Source organism: Salmo trutta, chromosome 2, assembly GCF_901001165.1.
Source record: "Salmo trutta chromosome 2, fSalTru1.1, whole genome shotgun sequence".
In the NCBI taxonomy this organism is placed as follows: Eukaryota; Metazoa; Chordata; class Actinopteri; order Salmoniformes; family Salmonidae; genus Salmo; species Salmo trutta.
This window is the reverse complement of record NC_042958.1, coordinates 28,530,542-28,553,426: the sequence shown is the minus strand read 5'-3', so window position 1 is coordinate 28,553,426 and position 22,885 is coordinate 28,530,542. Positions and strand designations below refer to the sequence as shown.

At 39.9% G+C, this 22,885-nt stretch overlaps 1 protein-coding gene across 2 annotated transcripts in view; it reads left to right on the top strand.

Moving 5' to 3' along the window:
- LOC115154013 (cadherin-12-like) overlaps positions 1-22,885 on the top strand; it is a 271,441-nt gene that overhangs the window by 223,769 nt on the left and 24,787 nt on the right. For both annotated transcript variants that reach the window (XM_029699780.1, XM_029699788.1), the window contains 2 exons: positions 7,360-7,496; positions 20,337-20,458. In XM_029699780.1, coding sequence (XP_029555640.1) covers positions 7,360-7,496; positions 20,337-20,458 — 259 coding nt within the window. The remainder of the gene's footprint in view (positions 1-7,359; positions 7,497-20,336; positions 20,459-22,885) is intronic.

Sequence of the window (22,885 nt, the reverse complement as noted above, 5' to 3'; positions counted from 1 at the left end):
GGGTAAGGAAAGATTGCAAAATAGTATAGGTCTGGACTCTCCAAGCCTGTTCCTGGATTGCTACCCTCCCCATAGGCATTTACTCCAACCCCAGTTGTAACTAACCTGATTCAGTTTGACTTTAAACCACTCTAAAAAAATGATAGGCTAAAACGATTTGGGTTATTTGGTAACCCAGCGCTGTTTACGTAGTGGACTTAACATGTTGTGTTATTTAGACTCCCCAGTTGGATTGCGTGAATAACCCAACATGTTGGGTTGTTGGGATTACCAAAACATGGGTTAATTTCACCATCAGTTGCATATTTTATACTCTCATGCTGGGTTGACCTAGCAGCTGGGTCTTTTATTATGTAATCCTTGGGTTATTTTCAGGCAGTGTGGCTTATTAGGGGCATGACTTTCACCCATGAGAGTAAATGGAAACTCAGCAACAAAATAAACATCCTATCACTGTCAACTGCGTTTATTTTCAGCAACTTAAAATATGTTCATACAAATATTTACACAACAAGATTCAACAACTGAGACATAAACTGAACAAGTTCCACAGACATGTGACTAATAGAAATGGAATAATGTGTCCCTGAACAAAGGGGAGGTCAAAAAAACAGTCAGTATCTGGTGTGGCCACCAACTGCATTAAGTACTGCAGTGCATCTCCTCCTTATGGACTGCACCAGATTTGCCAGTTCTTGCTTGTTACCCCACTCTTCCACCAAGGCACCTGCAAGTACCTGGACATTTCTGGGGGGTATGGCCCTAGCCCTCACCCTCCGATCCAACAGGTCACAGACGTGCTCAAAGGGATTGAGATCCGGGCTCATCACTGGCCATGGCAAAACACTGACATTCCTGTCTTGCAGAAAATCACACACAGAACGAGCAGTATGACTGGTGGCACTGTCATGCTGGAGGGTCATGTCAGGACGAGCCTGCAGGAAGGGTACCACATGAAGGAGGAGGATGTCTTCCCGGTAATGCACAGCATTGTGATTGCCTGCAATGACAACAAGCTCAGTCCGATGATGCTGTGACACACTGCCCCAGACCATGATGGACCCTCCACCTCCAAATCGATCCCGCTCCAGAGTACAGGCCTTGGTGTAACGTTCATTCCTTCGATGATAAACGCAAATCCGACCATGACCCCTGGTGAGACAAAACCGCGACTTTTTGCCAGTCCTGTCTGGTCCAGCGACGGTGGGTTTGCGCCCATAGGCGATGTTGTTGCCGGTGATGTCTGGTGAGGACCTACCTTACAACAGGCCTACAAGCCCTCAGTCCAGCCTCTCTCAGCCAATTGTGGACAGTCTGAGCACTGATGGAGGGATTGTGCATTCCTGGTGCTACTCGGGCAGTTGTTGTTGTCATCCTGTACCTGTCCCGCAGGTGTGATGTTCGGATGTACCGATCCTGTGCAGGTGTTGTTACACGTGGTCTGCCACTGCGAGGACGATCAGCTGTCCGTCCTGTCTCACAGTAGCACTGTCTTAGGCGTCTCACAGTTCGGACATTGCAATTTATTGCCCTGGCCACATCTGCAGTCCTCATGTCTCCTTGCAGCATGCCTAAGGCATGTTCACGCAGATGAGCAGTGACACTGGGCATCTTTCTTTTGGTGTTTTTCAGAGTCAGTCGAAAGGCCTCTTTAGTGTCCTAAGTTTTCATAACTGTAACCTTAATTGCCTACCGTCTGTAAGCTGTTAGTGTCTTAACGACCGTTCCACAGGTGCATGTTCATTCATTGTTTATGGTTCATTGAACAAGTGTGGGAAACAGTGTTTAAACCCTTTACAATGAAGATCTGGGAAGTTATTTCGATTTTTACTTATTATCTTTGAAAGAAATGGTCCTGAAAAAAGGGAAGTTTCTTTTTTTGCTGAGTTTACATGCTGCAAATGCAATTATTCCATATTTTTTTCACATTCTATAATATTTAGATTATTTATTAGATATTGTAATAAGTAGTGATGTTATGTTTGGTACTGGAGTTCTGAGACATGCGTTGAAATCGCTAAGCAGTTTACTTCAAAGCAGTGTGCGGATGCCTGTATCACTTTATCAGAGGCACTTGATCAATGATGTCTGAAGCTTCATTTTGTCGAACAACCACCTGATTTGTTTGGTATTTGTTTCAGTAGAAGACAAAAATGTTATTCTGCGCCCGTGCTACAGCGTGTGACAGCGTGCTACAGCGTGCTACAGCGTGTGACATTTTTTGTAATTTGGCTGCTCTAAATTATTTTGGCCAGCAGGTGCCACTAGTGTTCAATGTGTTGATCAAAGCCTTGAGCAGTGAACCTATTTTTCACACAATTGTCTGGGAAACATTAATGCTTCAGTTCCCCATTACTAATAATAAGGCATACCACCTTAATTTTTCACAACGATGGGATTCACAAAGGCTTTTGGGAAGTTATACACTTCTGTAAGCTTCAGTCACACAATTGTAACACATTTAAAAACCTTAAACTACACCTCCAGTCTTTTGATCTGACCTGCTGGGTCATATCTCAGTAATCCAGCACCCAGCATCAATAACCCAGCAGAAAACAACCCAAGTAACTGACCCAAAGCCTGCAACCCAGCATTTTTCTGGAGTGCAGTTGTAACTAACGCTAGATTAGGGTTGGAGTGAAAACCTACAGGACGGTAGTTCTCCAGAAGGAGGGTTGGAGAGTCCTGGTATAGGACACTTGGTGGCACTGTAAAATCTTTGTTCCAGGCCTACACTGAACTGATTCAACAACAATAAAGCCCAAACCATCTACCTCTGTTGCTGTTACCGAGTCCTATCAAGTAAAGTTACAAGTTTAATTATGGTTTAAAAAATAGGGGGAGTAACTCTAGGACCTTGGGTAGTGCTGTACCGCTATGTTCTTAACTCCTGGACTCATGGACTTTTGTTACAGCTGAACAATACTAATTTGATTCAACTACTCAACAAATATAAAGCCCAAAACTCTCTCTCATTGCAAAGCGCATTTAAAATAATACTCTGCGCATAGTATTGAGTGTTCCGGCACAGATGAGTGTTCCGGCACAGATGGAAACAGAGTGCATTGTTTTAAAAACTATGAGTGGTGATTTGTTTTGGAGTCTATTAGTTATTGCTTTTTAGTTCTACAATGATGATTTCACAATATGTACTACTCAAGGGTTGAACAATACACAGATGGCAAAGATAGCCTGTTGCATCCAAGAAAGTATTTGTTTTAATATGAATATTTAATCTTGTAAAAGACAATAGAATGGATGAGGCAGAGATTTGTAGAACAAAAAGCCTTTGCTCTCTTTTGTTTAGATTTTTCACTTTGACTTGAGTGTGTTTTAATTATTCAGCAACTCCACAGTTGACATTGCTCATTTTCATGCCATCAGAGAAGAGGACTTTGCTCTCTCGCCTCCAAAACAATAGTACCAATGACCTTCCATGCATAGCGAATCACACTTTTAGAGTTTTGCCTCTCTAGCTGAATACCACATTTTACAGTTACTCCAAACATAAACTTAAAGTTCAGATGACTTTGAGGGATTGCATTTGTGCAACCTTTTCTGGCATGACGAGGTCACAAATATATTTATATTTTTTATTTATTTAGCCTTTTTTTTTATTCTGAAAGGAAGAGGTGCAGCATCCAGTGTCCTCACCTTGGCTGTAAACTTTCAGACTTCTCCATCATACTCTGTCACAATAAAGGCCTTTATGGCCTTCTCAATAATGACTCGATGGAGGCGAACGTTAGTTTGTGCTGTGGAGGAGAACGTAGGTTTGTGCCGTTTTCAACACAAATACTTGACTGCACAGTCCACATTATTTCAGAATGTTATGTTCAGTTTATGTGCAAGCTTCTTCTGCACAGCCAATATTGAAAGGAAATATGTTCCAATTTCATGATTGGCGAATTTGAATTCTCTTTTGAGTTCTCTTTGTGACAGACTACACATTATATGTGAAAGAGTAGGTGTGGTGAGGAGTTGTCTTTCCAACTACTCTAGTTTGAGGCTCAGGCCACACTTCAATGCCAATGGGTTGAACAGAGAAAGTTAATCAGATGTGAACATTGTATAGATGTGCTGAATTCAGTGCTATGTTGCTGTCCATCGCCAGTGTGGTGTCAAAGGGGCTGGAAATTAGTGGAGTTGCGCATGGCACGGAACAGTATAGAGCTGTCCATGGTTCTGAAAAGTATGCAGTGCTGTCCATAGCCCTGGAAAGGAACTAGAGAAGCCCATGGTGCAAAACTATGAGTTGAGCTGTCCATGGTGCTAGAAAGTGGCCTGAAGCACTGTATTCTATCCCATCTGTTCACGGCAGTAGAATTCAGTTTTGTTTTGCTTCTCTTGTTCACTCAGTTATTCCATTGACTGACTACAAAAGTATTTTAGGTATTCACAATGAAGTATATTGATGTTGCACAGCTCTTGATGTGTTTTTCATTGATTAATATTTGCATATGTGTTTTAAAATGAGACAAGACTGTCGTGTATCTACTATGGTTAAATGAGATGACATGCTATTATCAAGTCGATTACCTAACATTTAATAGATTGCGTGATTGAATTAAACCATGCAACAATTTAACCATTAATAACCTGGGGCACCACGGAGAGTTTGTTGATATAGAGCGGCTATCTCCTGAATCCACTCTTAAAGATCTGAAGATGTTTTATATCAATAGCAATCAATTATTACGCACAATCTACACCCAGAAAGGGCCACGTCATGACAAGAGCATGATGATATTTTTTCTTGTAAACTTAAGTATTAATATTAAATACAAGACTGGTGATTTGTCTTGTGGGTACATGATAAGAATTAAGTTTGAAGGGATGGTATATTTTCATACTAACCATTACAAAGGATATTTTAAAACTAGCATTTCAAAAAGGGAGGTAATTTATAAATAGAAAGCTAAAGTGATGAGACAGGTTGAGATTCAACCATAAAAATATAGGTAATGCCCAAAGGATGGATTTATAAGCATTCACACCTTTGAACCTGTAATCAGAGCTGTAGTATAAAAACCCTGAACAGTCCTTACTAAATCAGGTCTACTTGTAGGCCTTCAACTAAACAGGCTTAAAGAGAGCACTAAGGTAACTGGGAATTTGAATAGAAAACCATAAGAATATGGTTAGAACTTTACACTGTCTCTTTAATGGTTGACTCTAAAACATGGTCTTGTGTCTCGCTCATAAATATGAGAGGCGGAGCTTTAACCATTCACCTGTTCCTCAGCGATCAGAATCTCAGGGTCTACACACCTGATATCATGAATATTCAGGCAGAAAGTCCTTATTATAAGCTGTTGGAGAGCTGTGCTAACAGCATAGGAAAAGTAAAATATAGGACCAACATTTAATGAACATGCAGCTTGCATCCATCTTATAATCTTGTGTGTCTTAACGATGTCACTGCTTTCAGTTGCCCTTAACCCTCATTCAAAGAACATTTCTAGAGCAATGTTTATTTTAAAGGCTGTTTGTCTTGAGTCCATTTGTGTTACTCTAGAAAATCATTTTGTCAGCATAAACCAAGATATCTGTGCCCCTATTACTCAATTGGGATGTATACTGCTTACCACAGCCCATTTTGTAGAAATGCACTTAGTGTATGAGTAATAAATAATTATTATCTGCGTCCCAAATGGCACCCTAGTACTTATAAAGTGCAATACTTTTGACCAGGGCCCATATGGCTCTGGTCAAAAGTAGTGCATTGCATAGGGAACAGGCTGCCATTTGGGACGCAGGCCCTGGGTCACTATACAGTGCCTTGCAAAAGTATTCACCCCCTTGGCGTTTTCCCTATTTTGTTGCATCACAACCTGTAATTTAAATAGATTTTTATTTGGATTTCATGTAACAGACATACACAAAATAGGCAAAATTGTTAAAGTGAAATTTAAAAAATTACTTCTTAAAAAATAAAAAATAAATAAAAAAAGTGGTGCATGCATATGTATTCACCCTTGCTATGAAGCCCCTAAATAAGATCTGGTGCAACCAATTACCTTCAGAAGTCACATAATTAGTTAAATAAAGTCCACCTGTGTGCAATATAAGACCAAACAGGTCAGGGACAAAATTGTGGAGAAGTACAGATCAGGGTTAGGTTATATAAAAATATCAGAAACTTTGAACATCCCACGGAGCACCATTAAATCCACTATTTAAAAATTGAAAGAATATGGCACCACAACAAACCTGCCAAGAGAGGGCCGCCCAGCAAAACTCACGGACCAGGCAAGGAGGGCATTAATCAGAGAGGCAACAAAGAGACCAAAGATAACCCTGAAGGACCTGCAAAGCTTTGGAGATTGGAGTATCTGTTCATCGGACCACTTTAAGCCGTACACTCCACAGAGCTGGGCTTTACGAAAGAGTGGCCAGAAAAAATAAGCAAACATGTTTGGTGTTCGCCAAAAGGCATGTGGGAGACTCCCAAAACATATGGAAGAAGGTACTCTGGTCAGATGAGACTAAAATTTAGCATTTTGGCCATCAAGGAAAACGCTATGTTTGGCGTTAACACAAATCCTCTCATCACCCCAAGAATACTATCCCCACAGTGAAGCATGGTGGTGGCAGCATCATGCTGTGGTGATGTTTTTCATCAGCAGGGACTGGGAAACTGGTCAGAATTGAAGGAATGATGGATGGAGCTAAATACAGGGAAATTCTTGAGGGAAACCTGTTTCAGTCTTCCAGAAATTTGAGACTGGGACGGAGGTTCACCTTCCAGCAGGACAATGACCCTAAGTATACTGCTAAAGGAACACTCGAGTGGTTTAAGGGGAAACATTTAAATGTCTTGGAATGGCCTAGTCAAAGCCCAGACCTCAATCCAATTGAGAATCTGTGGTATGACTTAAAGATTGCTCTACACCAGCGGAACCCATCCAACTTGAAGGAGCTGGAGCAGTTTTGCCTTGAAGCATGGGCAAAAACCCCAATGGCTAGATGTTCCAAGCTTATAGAGACACCCGAAGAGACTTGCAGCTGTAATTGCTGCAAAAGGTGGCTCTACAAATTATTGACTTTGGGGGGGTGAATAGTTATGCACGCTCAAGTTTTCCGTTTTTTTGTCTTATTTCTCATTTGTTTCACAAAAACAATGTGCATCTTCAAAGTGGTAGGCATGTTGTGTAAATCAAATGATACAACCCCCCCAAAAATCTATTTTAATTCCAGGTTGTAATGCAACAAAATAGTAAAAATGCCAAGGGATGAATACTTTTGCAAGCCACTGTATTACAACAAATTATATATATTTGCCCATAGGGAAAATCAATTCCTTGCTACCCTCTTGTACATGTGGGAAATGACCTAATTTACCAAACTTTTTATTAGGTATTCCATTGACTGGAAAAGTGACCTGGACAGCTACTTTGACATTGATCCAGTGGAGGGAACGATTTCCACTAACGAACTCCTGGACAGAGAGAGTATCGCCCAGCACAATATCACCATTGTGGCCACCAAACTTAGTAAGTATGATGACAACAGATTGATCGTGATTCATGTAGGTGTCACTGTTGCCTTTCTCTATTGTTGTCTATGTGACGAATTTAAGGTGGATTTAATCAAGTCAATCCCATTTTGTGTGAGTCGTTTATGGGTGACCATAAAGCATGATGGCTCCTCTGGAGTGTGTTTCATCAGGACATTGTCTCCTCTGGCGTGCCCACCTTAACTGTCTCTTAAACTCTCTCTGTCTGACTCTTCATTCATTACCCTCTATACATTTTTACTGCCTTCAATTAATGGTGTTCCTTTCATGACTAAAGCATTTTAGGATCTGAGTTTTCTTGTTTGAATCATCTTATATTGACGATGATGTTTTCAGTTACGCCACAAAAAAAAGTTCTGTAACGTGAAATATATGCATGATGGAGAGCCCTGCAGTGTTGATTTAAGAGTTAATTTACATCACTGATTTTAAGACATTCTATCAGACTAATTCGGTTTTTATGAAGGAAAGTGAAGCAAATATCCGTTGAAATAAGCAAATCCATCGTCATCAAGTCATCAAATCTGCTAAGAGCCATCAAAGTCATTATCTGGGAGGCAGGCTGGTGCTCAATCAAAATTACTCACGCTGTAATCTCATTAGGACGGACTGTGAAATAAGGGCCATTAAAAGTTGAGCTGCTTTTATCGCCTTGGAAACTAGAATTAGTCACTTCCCCTCAAGGTCGTGTTGGGTGGGGGTGAAATGCTAATTCCTGTTTCTGGAGTGAGTGGAGGAATGGAAGGGTTGGAGGGATGGAGAGCTGGAGGTTTGAAGGGATAATGGGCTCAGACCGTCATACTCATCATGTGAATCAGTGATTGTAATGTTTTTAGATGTTTTTGTAACGTCCGTCGTTAAAGGTAGACCAAGGCGCAGCGTGAGTTGGGTTCATCATACTTTATTTTAAATGTGAACCAGCAAAAACAATAAACAATACAACGAATGAAAAGCTATGCATGCAAACACATGCAACATAAAGACAAGATCCTACAACTGACTGTGGGAAAAAGGGCTGCCTAAGTATGATTCCCAATCAGAGACAACGAATGACAGCTGCCTCTGATTGGAAACCATACTCGGCCAATAAAGAAAAAACAACAGACATACAACACAGAATGCCCACCCCATGTCACACCCTGACCTAACCAAACAGAGAAAAACGACTCACTCAGGTCAGGGCATGACAGTTTTAGATGTTTGTCTGTCTGTCTCTTTTGTTATATTCACACATTGTGGATTAAAATTGTGTTAGGGGGCCAACCATGCTAATAGTCATAACACATTATTACACTACCCTACGTATTTATTTGGACAGTGAAGCTAAAACTTTTATTTGGCTCAACACAATAAAGGTGCAAGTTGTAACCACATATGGTTATTGTGATCGACTCCATAAGGGAACCATTTTAGGGTTACTGAAGAACCATATAAAAATCCAAACGCCCTCCAGGACCGGAATTGAATAGCCCTGTGTTGGGTTTTAAGCCTTATTTATATTTTTCCCAGGGTGCCTTTCAAGTACATTTTAGAGTTACCAGTACCACCCATGACTGGGTTTGCTAGTGACAAAGATATGGTTGTTGCATTCACTTCAATTTCTTGCTGTTGTCTACCCCCAAGTCAGGTCCTAGGTGAATATATTGTCATTAAAATGTAATTATACAGTACAACACATTTAATAAGGACTTATTTTGAGGGTCTAGTTCAACCCTAACACAGGGGCATTAAACTCAAATTTCAGAATTGGAAGTCACATGATGATGGTATGCAAGAGAATGTTTACTTCCTATTGAAATCCAGCCAGAGTGGGGAAAAACATTAGAGTGGGGAAATCTAATGTTTAGAATTTGTACTAACCATAACCTGCATACAGAATCACTGCCAGGGTTGGGAAGATATGGGACTACCTTAAACATCTAAACTGGAGCAACCATTTCAGTAATGGGTGCAAAAAGTCCCAAGTAAGTGAGATGCACAAAGATTATGCCCCAAAACATGCTAACCTCTCACCATTACAAATAGCAGGGGAGGTTAGCATAAAGATATCTATGACAATCTAACTTTCTCACTCATCATTATTCATGATTCGTTCACAATTATCAATAATCATGGTAGCTTCCACATTCATGTAGAACTGTTCAGAAACATACAGTGGCTTGTGTAAGTATTCACCCCCTTGGCATTTTTCCTATTTTGTTACCTTACAACCTGGAATTTCTGGGGGTTTGTATCATTTGATTTACACAACATGCCTACCACTTTGACGATGCAAAATATGTTCTTGTGAAACAAAAAATAAATAAGACAAAAAAACAGATCTTGAACATGCATAACTATTCACCCCCAAATCTGCCGTTTGCAGCAATTACAGCTGCAAGTCTCTTGGGGTATGTGTCTATAAGCTTGGCACATCTAGCCACTGGGTTTTTTTCCCCATTCTTCAAGGCAAAACTGCTCCAGCTCCTTCAAGTTGGATGGGTTCCGCTGGTGTAGAGCAATCTTTAAGTCATACCACAGATTCTCAATTGGATTGAGGTCTGGGCTTTGACTAGGCCATTCCAAGACATTTAAATGTTTCCCCTTAAACCTCTCGAGTGTTGCTTTAGCAGTATGCTTATGGTCATTGTCCTGCTGGAAGGTGAACCTCCATCCCAGTCTCAAATTTCTGGAAGACTGAAACAGGTTTCCCTCAAGAATTTCCCTGTATTTAGCACCATCCATCATTCCTTCAATTTTGACCAGTTTCCCAGTCCCTGCCGATGAAAAACATCACCACAGCATGATGCTGCCACCACCATGCTTCACTGTGGGGATGATCTTCTCAGGGTGATGAGAGGTGTTGGATTTAAACAAGACATTGCGTTTTCCTTGATGGCCAAAAAAGCTACATTTTAGTCTCATCTGACCAGAGTACCTTCTTCCACATATTTGGGGGTCACCCACATGCCTTTTGGCGAACACCAAATGTGTTTGCTTATTTCTTTCTTTAACCTGTTAGGGTATAGGGGGCAGTATTTTCACGGCTGGATAAAAAAATTTACCCAATTTAATCTGGTTACTAATCCTACCCAGTAACTACAATATGCATATACTTATTATATATGGATAGAAAACACCCTAAAGTTTCAAAAACTGTTTGAATGGTGTCTGTGAGTATAACAGAACTCATTTGGCAGGCAAAACCCTGAGACAGATTCTGACAGGAAGTGGATACCTGATGTGTTGAATTGACTTTAATAGGGTATAGGGGGCAGTATTGAGACTTTTTTGAAAAAAGATGTGCCCATTTTTAAATGCCTCCTACACCTACCCAGTAACTACAATATGCATATACTTATTATATATGGATAGAAAACACCCTAAAGTTTCAAAAACTGTTTGAATGGTGTCTGTGAGTATAACAGAACTCATTTGGCAGGCAAAACCCTGAGACAGATTCTGACAGGAAGTGGATACCTGATGTGTTGAATTGACTTTGAGCCTATGCCATTGAAAAACAAAGGGGGTGAGGTATATTCTGGCACTTCCTATTGCTTCCACAAGATGTCCCCAGCCTTTACAAAGTGTTTTGAGTGTTCTACAGTGAGATCTGACCGAATAAGAGCCATGGAACGTGATGGTCCATCATTCACCCTGGCGCGCGATTTGATGGTGGGTACTCTCATTCCGAAACGTTTTAAAAGAAAACCCAATGGTCCGCCTTGAATTTTATTCATGTTCTGGTTAAAAAAGGCCCTAATGATTTATGCGATACAACGTTTGACATGTTTGAACGAACGGAAATATATTTTTTCCGTTCTTGAAGTGAAGTGAAGTCCGGCTGGCTTAGATCATGCGCTACAACACGGAGGTTTTTCGACATAAATGATGAGCTTTTTTGAACAAAACTACATTCGTTATGGACCTGGGACTCTTTGGAAGTGACATCTGATGAAGAGAATCAAAGGTAATGGATTATTTATATAGTATTTTTCGATTTTAGATTCCTCCAACATGGCGGTTAGTCTGTATCGCGATGCGTATTTTTCTGGCGCAGTGCTCAGATTATTGCAAAGTGTGATTTCCCAGTAAGGTTAATTTAAAATCTGACAAGTCCATTGCGTTCAAGAGATGTAAATCTATAATTCTTTGAATGACAATATAATATTTTAGCAATGTTTTCTAATATTAATTAATTATTTTGTCGTCATGACTTGACTGCCGGTATTGGAGGGAAACGATTTCCTGAACATCAACGCCATAGTAAAACACTGTTTTTAGATATAAATATGAACTTGATAGAACTAAAAATGCATGCATTGTCTAACAAAATGTCCTAGGAGTGTCATCTGATGGAGATTGTAAAAGGTTAGTGCATAATTTTAGCTGATTGTATGGTTTTGGTAAAGCCTGTCTTTGAATCGACAATGCATTGCACACCGCTATTGTCAATGTACTCTCCTAACATAACCTAACTTTATGCTTTCCCCGTAAAACCTTTTTGAAATCGGTAAACGTGGTTAGATTAAGAAGATGTTTATCTTTCAAAGGCTGTAAGTTAGTTGTATGTTTGAGAAATTTGAATTTTGACACTTATTTGGTTTCAAATTTGCCGCTCTTGAAATGCACCTGCTGTTGATAGGGTGCGCCACGGGTGGCACGCTAACGTCCCACATAGCCCCAAGAAGCAATGGCTTTTTCTTGCCACTCTTCCGTAAAGCCCAGCTCTGTGGAGTGTACGGCTTAAAGTGGACAGATACACCAATCTCCACTGTGGAGCTTTGCAGCTCCTTCAGGGGTATCTCTGGTCTCTTTGTTGCCTCTCTGATTAATGCCCTCCTTGCCTGGTCTGTGAGTTTTGGTGGGTGGCCCTGTCTTGGCAGGTTTGTTGTGGTGCCATATTCTTTCAATTTGTTAATAATGGATTTAATGGTGCTCCGTGTGGTGTTCAAAGTTTCTGATATGTTTTTATAACCCAGACCTGATCTGTACTTCTCCACAACTTTGTCCTTGACCTGTTTGGAGAGCTCCTTGGTCTTCATGGTGCCGCTTGCTTGGTGGTGTGCCTTGCTTAGTGGTGTTGCAGACTCTGGGGCCTTTCAGAACAGGTGTATATATACTGAGATCATGTGACAGATCATGTGACACTTATATTGCACACAGGTGGACTTTATTTAACTAATTAGGTGACTTCTGAAGGTAATTGGTTGCACCAGATCTTATTTAGGGGCTTCATAGCAAAGGGGAGAATACATATGCACGCACCTATCTATTTAAAAAAAAAAAAAAAATTTAAACATGTTTTTTTTCTTCATTTCACCAATTTTGACTATTTTGTGTATGTCAATTACATTAAATCCAAATAAAAATCAATTTAAATTACAGGTTGTAATGCAGCAAAATAGGAAAAACGCCAAGGAGGATAAATACTTTTGCAAGGCACTGTAATATATTTTGTGATTTGATACCAGAGCTCAGAGGCGTGTTGAAATCACTAAGCAGTTTTTTCAAAGCAGCTTGTTTTGCTTCATCAAAAGCACGTGAACACTGACATCTGAAGCTTAATTTTGACTAACAACCACTTGATTGGTTTGGTATTGGTTTCGGTAGAAGACAAAAAGGCTACACTATGGCATGTGCGACGTCATCTATAATAATTTGTCTGTTCTACATTTTTGGGACCAGCAGGTGCCACTAGTGTACACCGTGTTGATCAAATCCTAGAGTAATTAACTTTTTTTTCGACACAATTGGCTGGAAATGCTCAATGCTTCAAGAAGCTTCATTTCCCCATCACTAATTCTATTCTTATTTACAATAAAAGTGACTCCAAAATGGAACAATATATTATTGCCCGTTAATTTCTATTGTGCACACCAATTTGAAAAATAACTGAATATTTAAAAATCAGACCACATTACCTGGAACGATATTCAGTCTCACGCTGAGTGGCGATTTTAGCATGCAAATCTTGGTGTGGCAAAAACAATTATGTGGGATGCATGCCAGAAAAGCTACTACACAACAAAACACTAAACAATACGTTAATCTCTAATGGATCGGTGAACGGGACGGTTGAGCGGGACGCTTTCTCTTGCATTTCAAAGAGGATGGAAATAAAGAAAAAAAACGCATTCTTCTTTTCTTTGTATTATCTTTTACCAGATATAATGTGCTATATTATCCTACATTAATATCACATTTCCACAAACTTCAAAGTGTTTCTTTCAAATGGTATCAAGAATATGCATATCCTTGCTTCAGGTCCTGAGCTACAGGCAGTTAGATTTGGGTATGTCATTTTAGGTGGAAATTTAAGAGGTTTTAATTGCACTGTAATGGTGACAAACCGGGCCTACATAAAGCTGTCACAACAGCAGAGTCCCAACAGCAATCCCAACACCTTACCACTGCTACACCTGGCTATCAGTTGGGCCTTGTCTGGCAACAAAATAGTTAATTCAGCTTTTTTTTTTAAACATAGCTGAAATGGCTGACATTGAGATGTACAAACTATGGCATAAGGGGACAACAAGCAGATAAGAGGCAATCAGTAATTTCAATTAAGACATTAATGAGCGAGCTAGGACGGACGTAGTCAATATAACTATTTGTTCAGCACTTTTGAAATGTACAGAGACAGAATTCAGAACATGGGCCGTTCTTAGATTGTTCTCCCTGTACACCAAGTCAGAACCGTAGGATAAATAAGGGGCATATAAGCAGACAATGAAAGCTCTTACAATATTTGATGATTACATTTGTCGAAAACAGGCTGTAGGCTACATGTGCACCACCAAGTCAGAACAGTAGGTGAAATTAAGAGGTGAAAATAGACCAAATTATTAGGGTGAGGCACATGGGCTACTAACAGCTTACTACACAACATACACATAGTATTACTTTCTTAGCTACAGTACACATATCTCCCTGGCATATTGCATAACTTATGCAGCAGCATACAAGACATTTTTGGACTCACCTTGTTGTGCAAATTTTGTCATTAAACTTTGTCATCAAAGTCTGCAATTCTCTGGATTTATGGTGCTTTCAAGACAACTGGGAACTCGAGAAAAAAAAAAGGTTGAATCATGTCAGTGATCTTCAAGTCGTAGCTCTAGAAAGAGGCCCGAGTTCCCGATTCTGAATTGGATGAATGACAACTGAATTCTGAGTTGGGTGAATTTTCAGAGCATATTTTACCATTCATAGCTCGTTTTTCCTGAGTTTCCAGTTGTCTTGAACTCACTAAAGTCAGATTTTGCAGTTCCAAGTTAACAGTTGTTTTGCGTGCGGCAAAAATCATGCTTCATAGACAGCATGGCCAATGTTAAATGTTTAGCATTTTAAACTAGGAAAATAGACCCTTAATCTTAGACTTGTGACCACACAGCCACTCCATTAAATAGCAAGCTAATTATTGCATTGCAATGCTTGCAGTTAGCCACTGATTCCTTCTAAACCACTCATTGTTGAATTTGCGATTTCCAACTTGTTGTGGAATGTTTTTGTCCAATGGCCGATGAGCACCGATTTCATGTATAATTTCTCTTCATTATTTCTCTTCGTATGACAAGGATTAAAAAGGATTTGCCAGTAGATTGTCGACTTTATTCATGATGATGACTGCTAGCTAAGATTTGTAAGTATTTTTTTTTTAAATAGGCAAGTCAGTTAAGAAAACATTATGATGGCCTAGGAACAGTGGGTTAACTGCCTTGTTCAGGGGTAGAAGGACAGATGTTTACCTTGTCAGCTTGGGGATTTGATCTTGCAACCTTTCAGTTACTAGTCTAACACTCTAACCACTAGGCTACCTGCCGCCCAACAGTATGATGTTGACATGATCAGTCCAATCAATGCTACTGTAGCTACAGTATACAGTGATTTGACATAATTTTATCTGTGGCCAATGACCTTGAGCCTTCTTGATTGGGCACTTCTAATGTAACTTTATGGCAGCACACAAGGGGCTTGAATTCTTAAGCTCTACCCTTAGACTTGATGGTGACGTAGTGTCCTCATGAGTGACAGAACACTGAGCCAATCACTCCGTATTTTCTGCTGGCTTGCCACATCACCACAGAAAGCACGGAGCTAGGCTGAAACACCTGCATTTTGGAGCTGCCTTACTCAAGAAAACAAAAAAGAGACCATGTTTGTATGTAGCTTTATTAACTCAATTATATATTTCTTTACATTGATTACAAACTGATATGTGACACGAATTAATGCCAAAATAACATGCAAAACAGGCAAGCCCCCTCTCCAAACGAATGTGGGGATCAAAACAGTTGGAGCTCAAACTGAAAGTCACAACCCCAACTCTTCAGATAGGCTGCTGCCAATACATTGCACCCACCGCTATGCAAATGCACATGAGATGTTGAAAGCAATTTAGAAGCTTTTACTCATAATTTTTTTTTAAAATCACATTGATCTGTCAAATTCATTATTTGATATCAGAAAAACTTAAGGGAATTGGTTGAATGAACCAAAGCGTAACTTTTTACGAGAGAGAGAGGAGAGAGTATACAGCCTAACTTCTTTTGTGGGGATTGCTTCAAGTATTTCCTAGCATTGCTCTTATATTATACAAGAGGGAATGGTAGATAATTGTACTATCTAGAGATCAAGGGTTAAAATCCTGATGTTATACATGCTTTTATTTCCTCACGCCTAGATTTCTGTAACTCTTTGTATACATGTCTCAGTCAGTAATCACTCCATCGTCTACAGTTAGTTCAAAATGCTAAAGCTTATAACAGGTACCAGAAAATGTAACCATATCACACCTATTTTTGCTTATCTACACCTACTACCAGTCCCTTTTAGAAGAGATTTTACATTTGATTAATATTTAAGGCGTGGCTTGGTTTAGCCCCATCCTATATCTCAGATCTTGTATCTCCCTACGAGCCAGGACGCAGGGCACTGTTGACCATTCCAAAGTCTAGGTTGAAATGAAAGGGGAATAGGCATTTGCCATTAAGGCCCCAGACTTTGGATGGTCTGTCAGAGGAGATCAAGCTTGCAGATTCTGTGCCTCTTTTTAAATCCCTACTGAAGACACACTTTTAATGTGTGATTTCAATGTATGATTTTAATTAGCTATCTTTTTTCATTCTCTTTCCGTACAGTCTACGTTTCTTTGTTAGTACTTTTGTTTTATTATTTTATGATGTGAAGCACTTTGTTACTTGTATTGACAAGCGCTTTTCATATAAAGTTTATTAATATTATTACAACATTGATTTTAACAACTAAACTATCTCACCATCTAGTGGGGAAACCATTGTGTCACGTGTTAAAATGAAAGAGCCATTCAGAAAATTGGATAGGATAACGTTTCCCTTGCAGTTCCATGAATGATATAAATACAATTTATTTATATTATTTAGTGACCTCTATTTGATTGTAAATATAGTTTACAATACAAAAGGCCTACAACTCTTGCTTCCTGAAAGGATACAATTCACCTCTCATAGAAATAGTCTTTAATAGACATAATTCTCAAAATATGTTTTGTTCATTCTATTTTGATGGTTCCATTGCTCAATGTTCTGGGTCAAAGAGGGCCAAGAGAAAACCCTTGACAGATAAAAAGATCACAGGGACGGAGAGATGAAATGTCCACAATTTCTGCCAGCGGAGTATGAGTGTTAGTGGTGGCGGTTGGTGCGATCAGAGAGAGAAGCAAATCCCGTACTCAGTGTCATTTTTCCTTCAGTGAAGAAGATTGCTTTTTCCATCAAGGTCACACACAGGTCTCTAGCTGAGTCTTAGCTGTATCTCTGATTCCCCTGAGGAGGGGAGGAGGGCCATCCACCATTCAACGCACCCATCCCTATAAGCCTCCACTGCAAAGCTTAGCCTATCCGCCAACTTCATAACCATCAAGTTTACCTTCACTTCTGCCTCGCACTACAAAAAATGTATTTCCTCCAGTGCCCCAGCTGTATAGAAATGTTGTATAAAAAGCACATATTCTGGTAAAAGCTGTTTAAACTGGCATAAGAGAATTCTGAGGTAAAATGGTTTGAACAATCTTTACGCAAATAATGGGTTCAAGTATAGCTATCAACTTTCAGTCATGCTGTGTTTATTGTTCATGGAATATAGTCTTCTGTTTTTATATTCCCTGAAGGAACATATTTATGTAAAGAGGCAATCAGCAGTAGAAACAATAACAAAGCATTCTTCCTCGCCCTTGTTCAGTAAAAAGCTGAGGAATGGGGCTGGAGAAATGTAACCACTCTCAAATTCATAGACAGTGATATGGATGAAAGGACTGACCTTCCATGATATCAAAATAATAGCTTTAACCATGTTTTGAGGCTATATGGTGTTCGTTTACATTGATTTTGTTTTCAAACATTGGAGTAAAACAAGCTTATATTAGTGGTTCTGATGGGGTATGGCAGTTCAACTAACTTTATAAGCTATATTCTTCAACAATCAATAGGTACATGTAATTCATTTATAAGTCCAAAAATGTATTTAGAAACTCTTGATTGCCCCTTTAAAGGTACTGTCTTCATATATTATTTTCCAATACAATGACACTTTTAAGGAATCCATCAGGCATCTGAGAACTTACACGCAAACCACAATGATCACGTTGTGCGTGCCTGCGTTGCACATTAAATTTACACATACATGCTGCTAGAACTGCCCCGGTCAACTGTAAGCGCTGTTATTGTGAAGTGGAAACTTCTAGGAGCAACAAAGGCTCCGCTGCGAAGTGGGTCGGCCACAAAAGCTCACAGAACGTGACCGCCGAGCGCTGAAGCGCACAGTGTTCCAAACTGCTACTAGAAGCAATGTCAGCACAATAACTGTTTTGTCAGGAGATTCATGAAATGGGTTTCTGTGGCTGAGCAGTCGCACACAAGCCTAAGATCACCATGAGCAATGCCAAGCACCGGCTTGAGTGGTGTAAAGCTCACTGCCATTGGACTCCCTGTATATATCTATTACACCTACACGCTGATCTGGTTCTCCCTATATGCATCTAATACCCCTACACATTGATCTGGTACTGGAAACGTGATGCCTGGAGTGATGAATGACGCTTCACCATCTGGCAGTCTGACGGACAAATCTGGGTTTGGCGGATGGCAAGAGCACGCTACCTGCCCCAATGCATAGTGTCAACTGTAAAGTTTGGTGGAGGAGGAATAATGGTCTGGGGCTGTTTTCCATGATTCAGGCTAGGCCCCTTAGTTACAGTGAAGGGAAATCTTAATGCTACAGCATACAATGACATTCTAAACGATTCTGTGCTTCCAACGTTGTTGCAACTGTTTGGGGAAGGCCCCCTCCTGTTTCAGCATGACAATGCCCCCATGCACAAAGTGAGGTCCATACAGAAATGGTTTGTCGAGATCGGTGTGGAAGAACTTGACTGGCATGCACAGAGCCCTGACCTCAACTCCATCAAACACATTTGGGATGAATTGGAACGCCGACCACGAGCCAGGCCTAATCGCCCAACATCAGTGTCCGACCTCACTAACGCTCTTGTGTCTGAATGATGCAAGTACCCGCAGCAATGTTCCAACATCTATTGGAAAGCCTTCCCAGAAGAGTGGAGGCTGTTATAGTTGCAAAGGGGGGACCAACTCGATATTAAAGCCCATGATTTTGGAATGAGATGTTCGAACAGCTGACCAAATACATTTGGTAATGTAGACATGCCCCCAATAGAAAACATACACATACAAAAGACAACATACAGATACATACAAACACCTGCTCAGATCTACCTGTTCTCACCTCTATATCCAGTGCCTGCACTACTCTTCCCCACATGTCCTCAAATTGCACCATTTTTTGTTCCTCTCCGTCGCCCAATATTTAGATAATGAAGTATATGATTTTTCCATTGTCTTAATGATGGAGGATTGATTGATTTGAAGTTTTTAAGTGTACGTTTTTTCAAGATAACTAAAGAGAAGAGTATCATCCAACCCATTGGTTATATAGGCAGCAGGTAGCCTATATTAGTGGTTAGAGCGTTGGACTAGTAACCGAAAGGTTGCAAGATCAAATCCCCGAGCTGACAAGGTAAAATCTGTCGTTCTGCCCCTGAACAAGGCAGTTAACCCACTGTTCCTAGGCCGCCACTGAAAATAATAATTTGTTCTTAACTGATTTGCCTAGTTAAATAAATAAAAAGTATCACTGCACCCTCATATGACATGTTGTGAAATATGCAGACAGATGATTAAAAGTTAATTGACATTGTAATACTTCTGACACCAAATTTTCTAACTCCTCCCATAATTTTTGAGCTTCATAGCATTCCCAGAATGCATGGTTTATTGAGTCATTCTTAGTTTTACACTTAAGACATGACTCTGTTATTATGCTGTAACATTTGTGAATTGTTTAATAAATTGTATAATACTTGTATAACACATTCTATACATTAGATTATACTGGATTAAGCGTACATTTTCGTTAACTGTAAAGTTGTTTGTTTTGTTCCAACATTCCCTCCTTGTGCCAATATCAGTTATTTTTAAGCCTTGGGGTTTTGATATTTTAAACTGCATGTCATGATCGGGTCTGGTGTGGATGGACAGAATCAACATGCGGGCGGATGCCCCCGGGTGGCCGGGTGTAGTCATCATTTTACCATTTGCCAATTCTAAGACTGCAGTGCATATTACAACCACATGATGTCAGGGTTGTAAAATCAATGGGGAATTGTCTTATACACAGTTTTGTCTCTTCATTAATGTACTAACCCACAGACAAGCACAATGAAACTCATTAGAAATATTTATAACTGTTCATTGTTGTTTATTGTGTGATTTTGACTCTTCAGATAGCCCAGTGTTGACCAGTAGAGTGGCTGTCACCGTTCATGTACTGGATGTCAATGAGTTTCCCCCTGAACTAGCCATCCCTTACGAGAGCTTTGTGTGTGAAAATACCAAAGTAGGCCAGGTAAGTGAACGTGTGTCAGAGCGTGTGGGCGTGCGTGTCTGCGTGTGTCATCTTGATGTATGCTCAGAGGCACTGTCTCATTAAAGGTGCCATATTGATAAAAAGGTCAGTAGGGAATTTTGAAAATAACAACCATGAATAAAATGCTAATAGTGAAGGGAAGGATGACTGATTCACAGTAATAGTATGAGCGCCCACACAGAGAGGCTACGTACCAAATGCACTACTTTTGACCAAGGCCCATAGGGATATGAACCAGTAAAAATGGAACCATTAAAATATAATCTTCAGCTGTGTATAATATGCCTTTAAATTATTATTTAAAACCACATGAATCATATAAAACAAAGGTATATTACCATGCATAGCACATAGTCATATAAAACAAAGGTATATTACCATGCATAGCACAGGTATCATTGTATCAAAGTTTTGCATATTGCAAAAAAATTCTGCTTTATTTTAGCTAATGGAGGGGGCATGGTGTGCTTTCCACATCAGCAACCAAGTGTACATTCCAGATTATATATTTGGATGCAGCGGAGTCTCTGCCTGTATGCATTGTAAACCACCTGTGCCTACAAATTAGCCTATTAGCAAACATCTCCATGCACGTGCCGACAGAGCTCCTTTGGCGGTTTAACAAATAGCTGGAAAGACTAACCCATCACACACTGAAGAAGCCTTGCTTATCCTTACCCTTGCCTTGATCAATGAACCATTATTTTTAAAAGTCCTTAACAATCATGCAAAATAGCCTTTTGAGTGACTTGAACATTACACAATATTTCTTCCAGATAGAAAATACTTTTTCTCTCATGTCAAACTCCCAGGAAGTCTGATAAGACAGATTGAAGGGGCGGGGGGAGCTACTGTAGTAGGCTGAGTCAGTGTGGAGCTCACCTTGGGGTTTTCTCATTTGGGCAAAAGACCGTCCTCCATCCTCTGTCCTCTCCTCCATGACCCAGAAACCGATATGTGGTTGAGTGGCCGAGAATTGTATCAGTTCATTAGTAAGCAAACAAACGAGTGTCCTCCCTTCCTCGATAGCCATCTTTCATTGAGGATACTCACAATTTTCCTAATGCAGAAAAGTTTTGAAATCTGCCACACCCCCTTTGAATCAACTTTTGTTTTGTAAGAGGAGAAAAACATACACGTTTTAAAAACATGCACAACTCACTTTAAACATTTATTTTGGAATCCACACATCTAACAGTAATTTGCCTAATGATGTGTGAGTGGAGAACGACCATCTCATATCAAGCAAGTGCATTTCCATCCACGTTCACTCTCCTCGCCAACTCTCCTCGATTAACTTTGACCTTTTTCTAAAGGACGCGAGAGAGGACGGAGGAGAGAGGTCGCAGGAGGTGAGCAAATCTATTTGATGAAAGGTCCTTGACTGGCGGTTCTTTAATAACGCTTATGTCAAGCAACATGGATGCAGTGAGCAGTGAGATTATCGCAAGGATATTTGCTGATACACAAAGCAACTCAAACAACATTGAAATTGCATGCAACATCCAATCCTGTCATACATCACATCATGGTTTCACAAATTGTGTTTATTCAACTGTTTGGTTATTGTAACAGCATCAATATTGACAAAATGTTAGCTGTATAATTTTGCTAGTGAGCCCAAATGGAATTGTCAGCACTGTATATCAAGCAAATTAGTCAGTTCAAATTGGACAACTTCCGTTGAAATGTCACAGGGTGAGGTAGCAGCACTTTTCAATAAATGTATACAGACTGTCAATGATGTCAAAAAGTTTGTATCCATTTTCAGTTAGGCATGTCCCTTAATATAATTAAGTTACATCAGAGTTTTGGGCAACCCACTTTTGTTCCTTGATGGCTGAAGACCTTACTAGCCAGATACTAGCTTACACCAGACAGAGATGAAAGCAGAAAACGAAGTATCTTTGCCTTACATAAATAGGGGAAACCTATTTATGTAAGGCTGCAGTCATATTTTGGCACCACAATTCCAGTGGGTCAGACGTTTACATACACTAAGTTGACTGTGCCTTTAAACAGCTTGGAAAACTCCAGAAAATGATGTCATGGATTTAGAAGCTTCTGATAGGCTAATTGACGTCATTTGGAGGTGTACCTGTGGATGTATTTCAAGTCCTACCTTCAAACGCAGTGCCTCTTTGCTTGACATCAAGGGAAAATTAAAAGAAATCAGCCAAGCAAATCAATCCCAGAACAACAGCAAAGGACCTTGTGAAGATGCTGGAGGAAACAGGTACAAAAGTATCTATATCCACAGTAAAACGAGTCCTATATCAACATAACCTGAAAGGCCGCTCAGCTAGGAAGAAGCCACTGCTGCAAAACCACCATAAAAAAGCCAGACTACGGTTTGCAACTGCACATGGGGACAAAGATCGTACTATTTGGAGAAATGACCTCTGG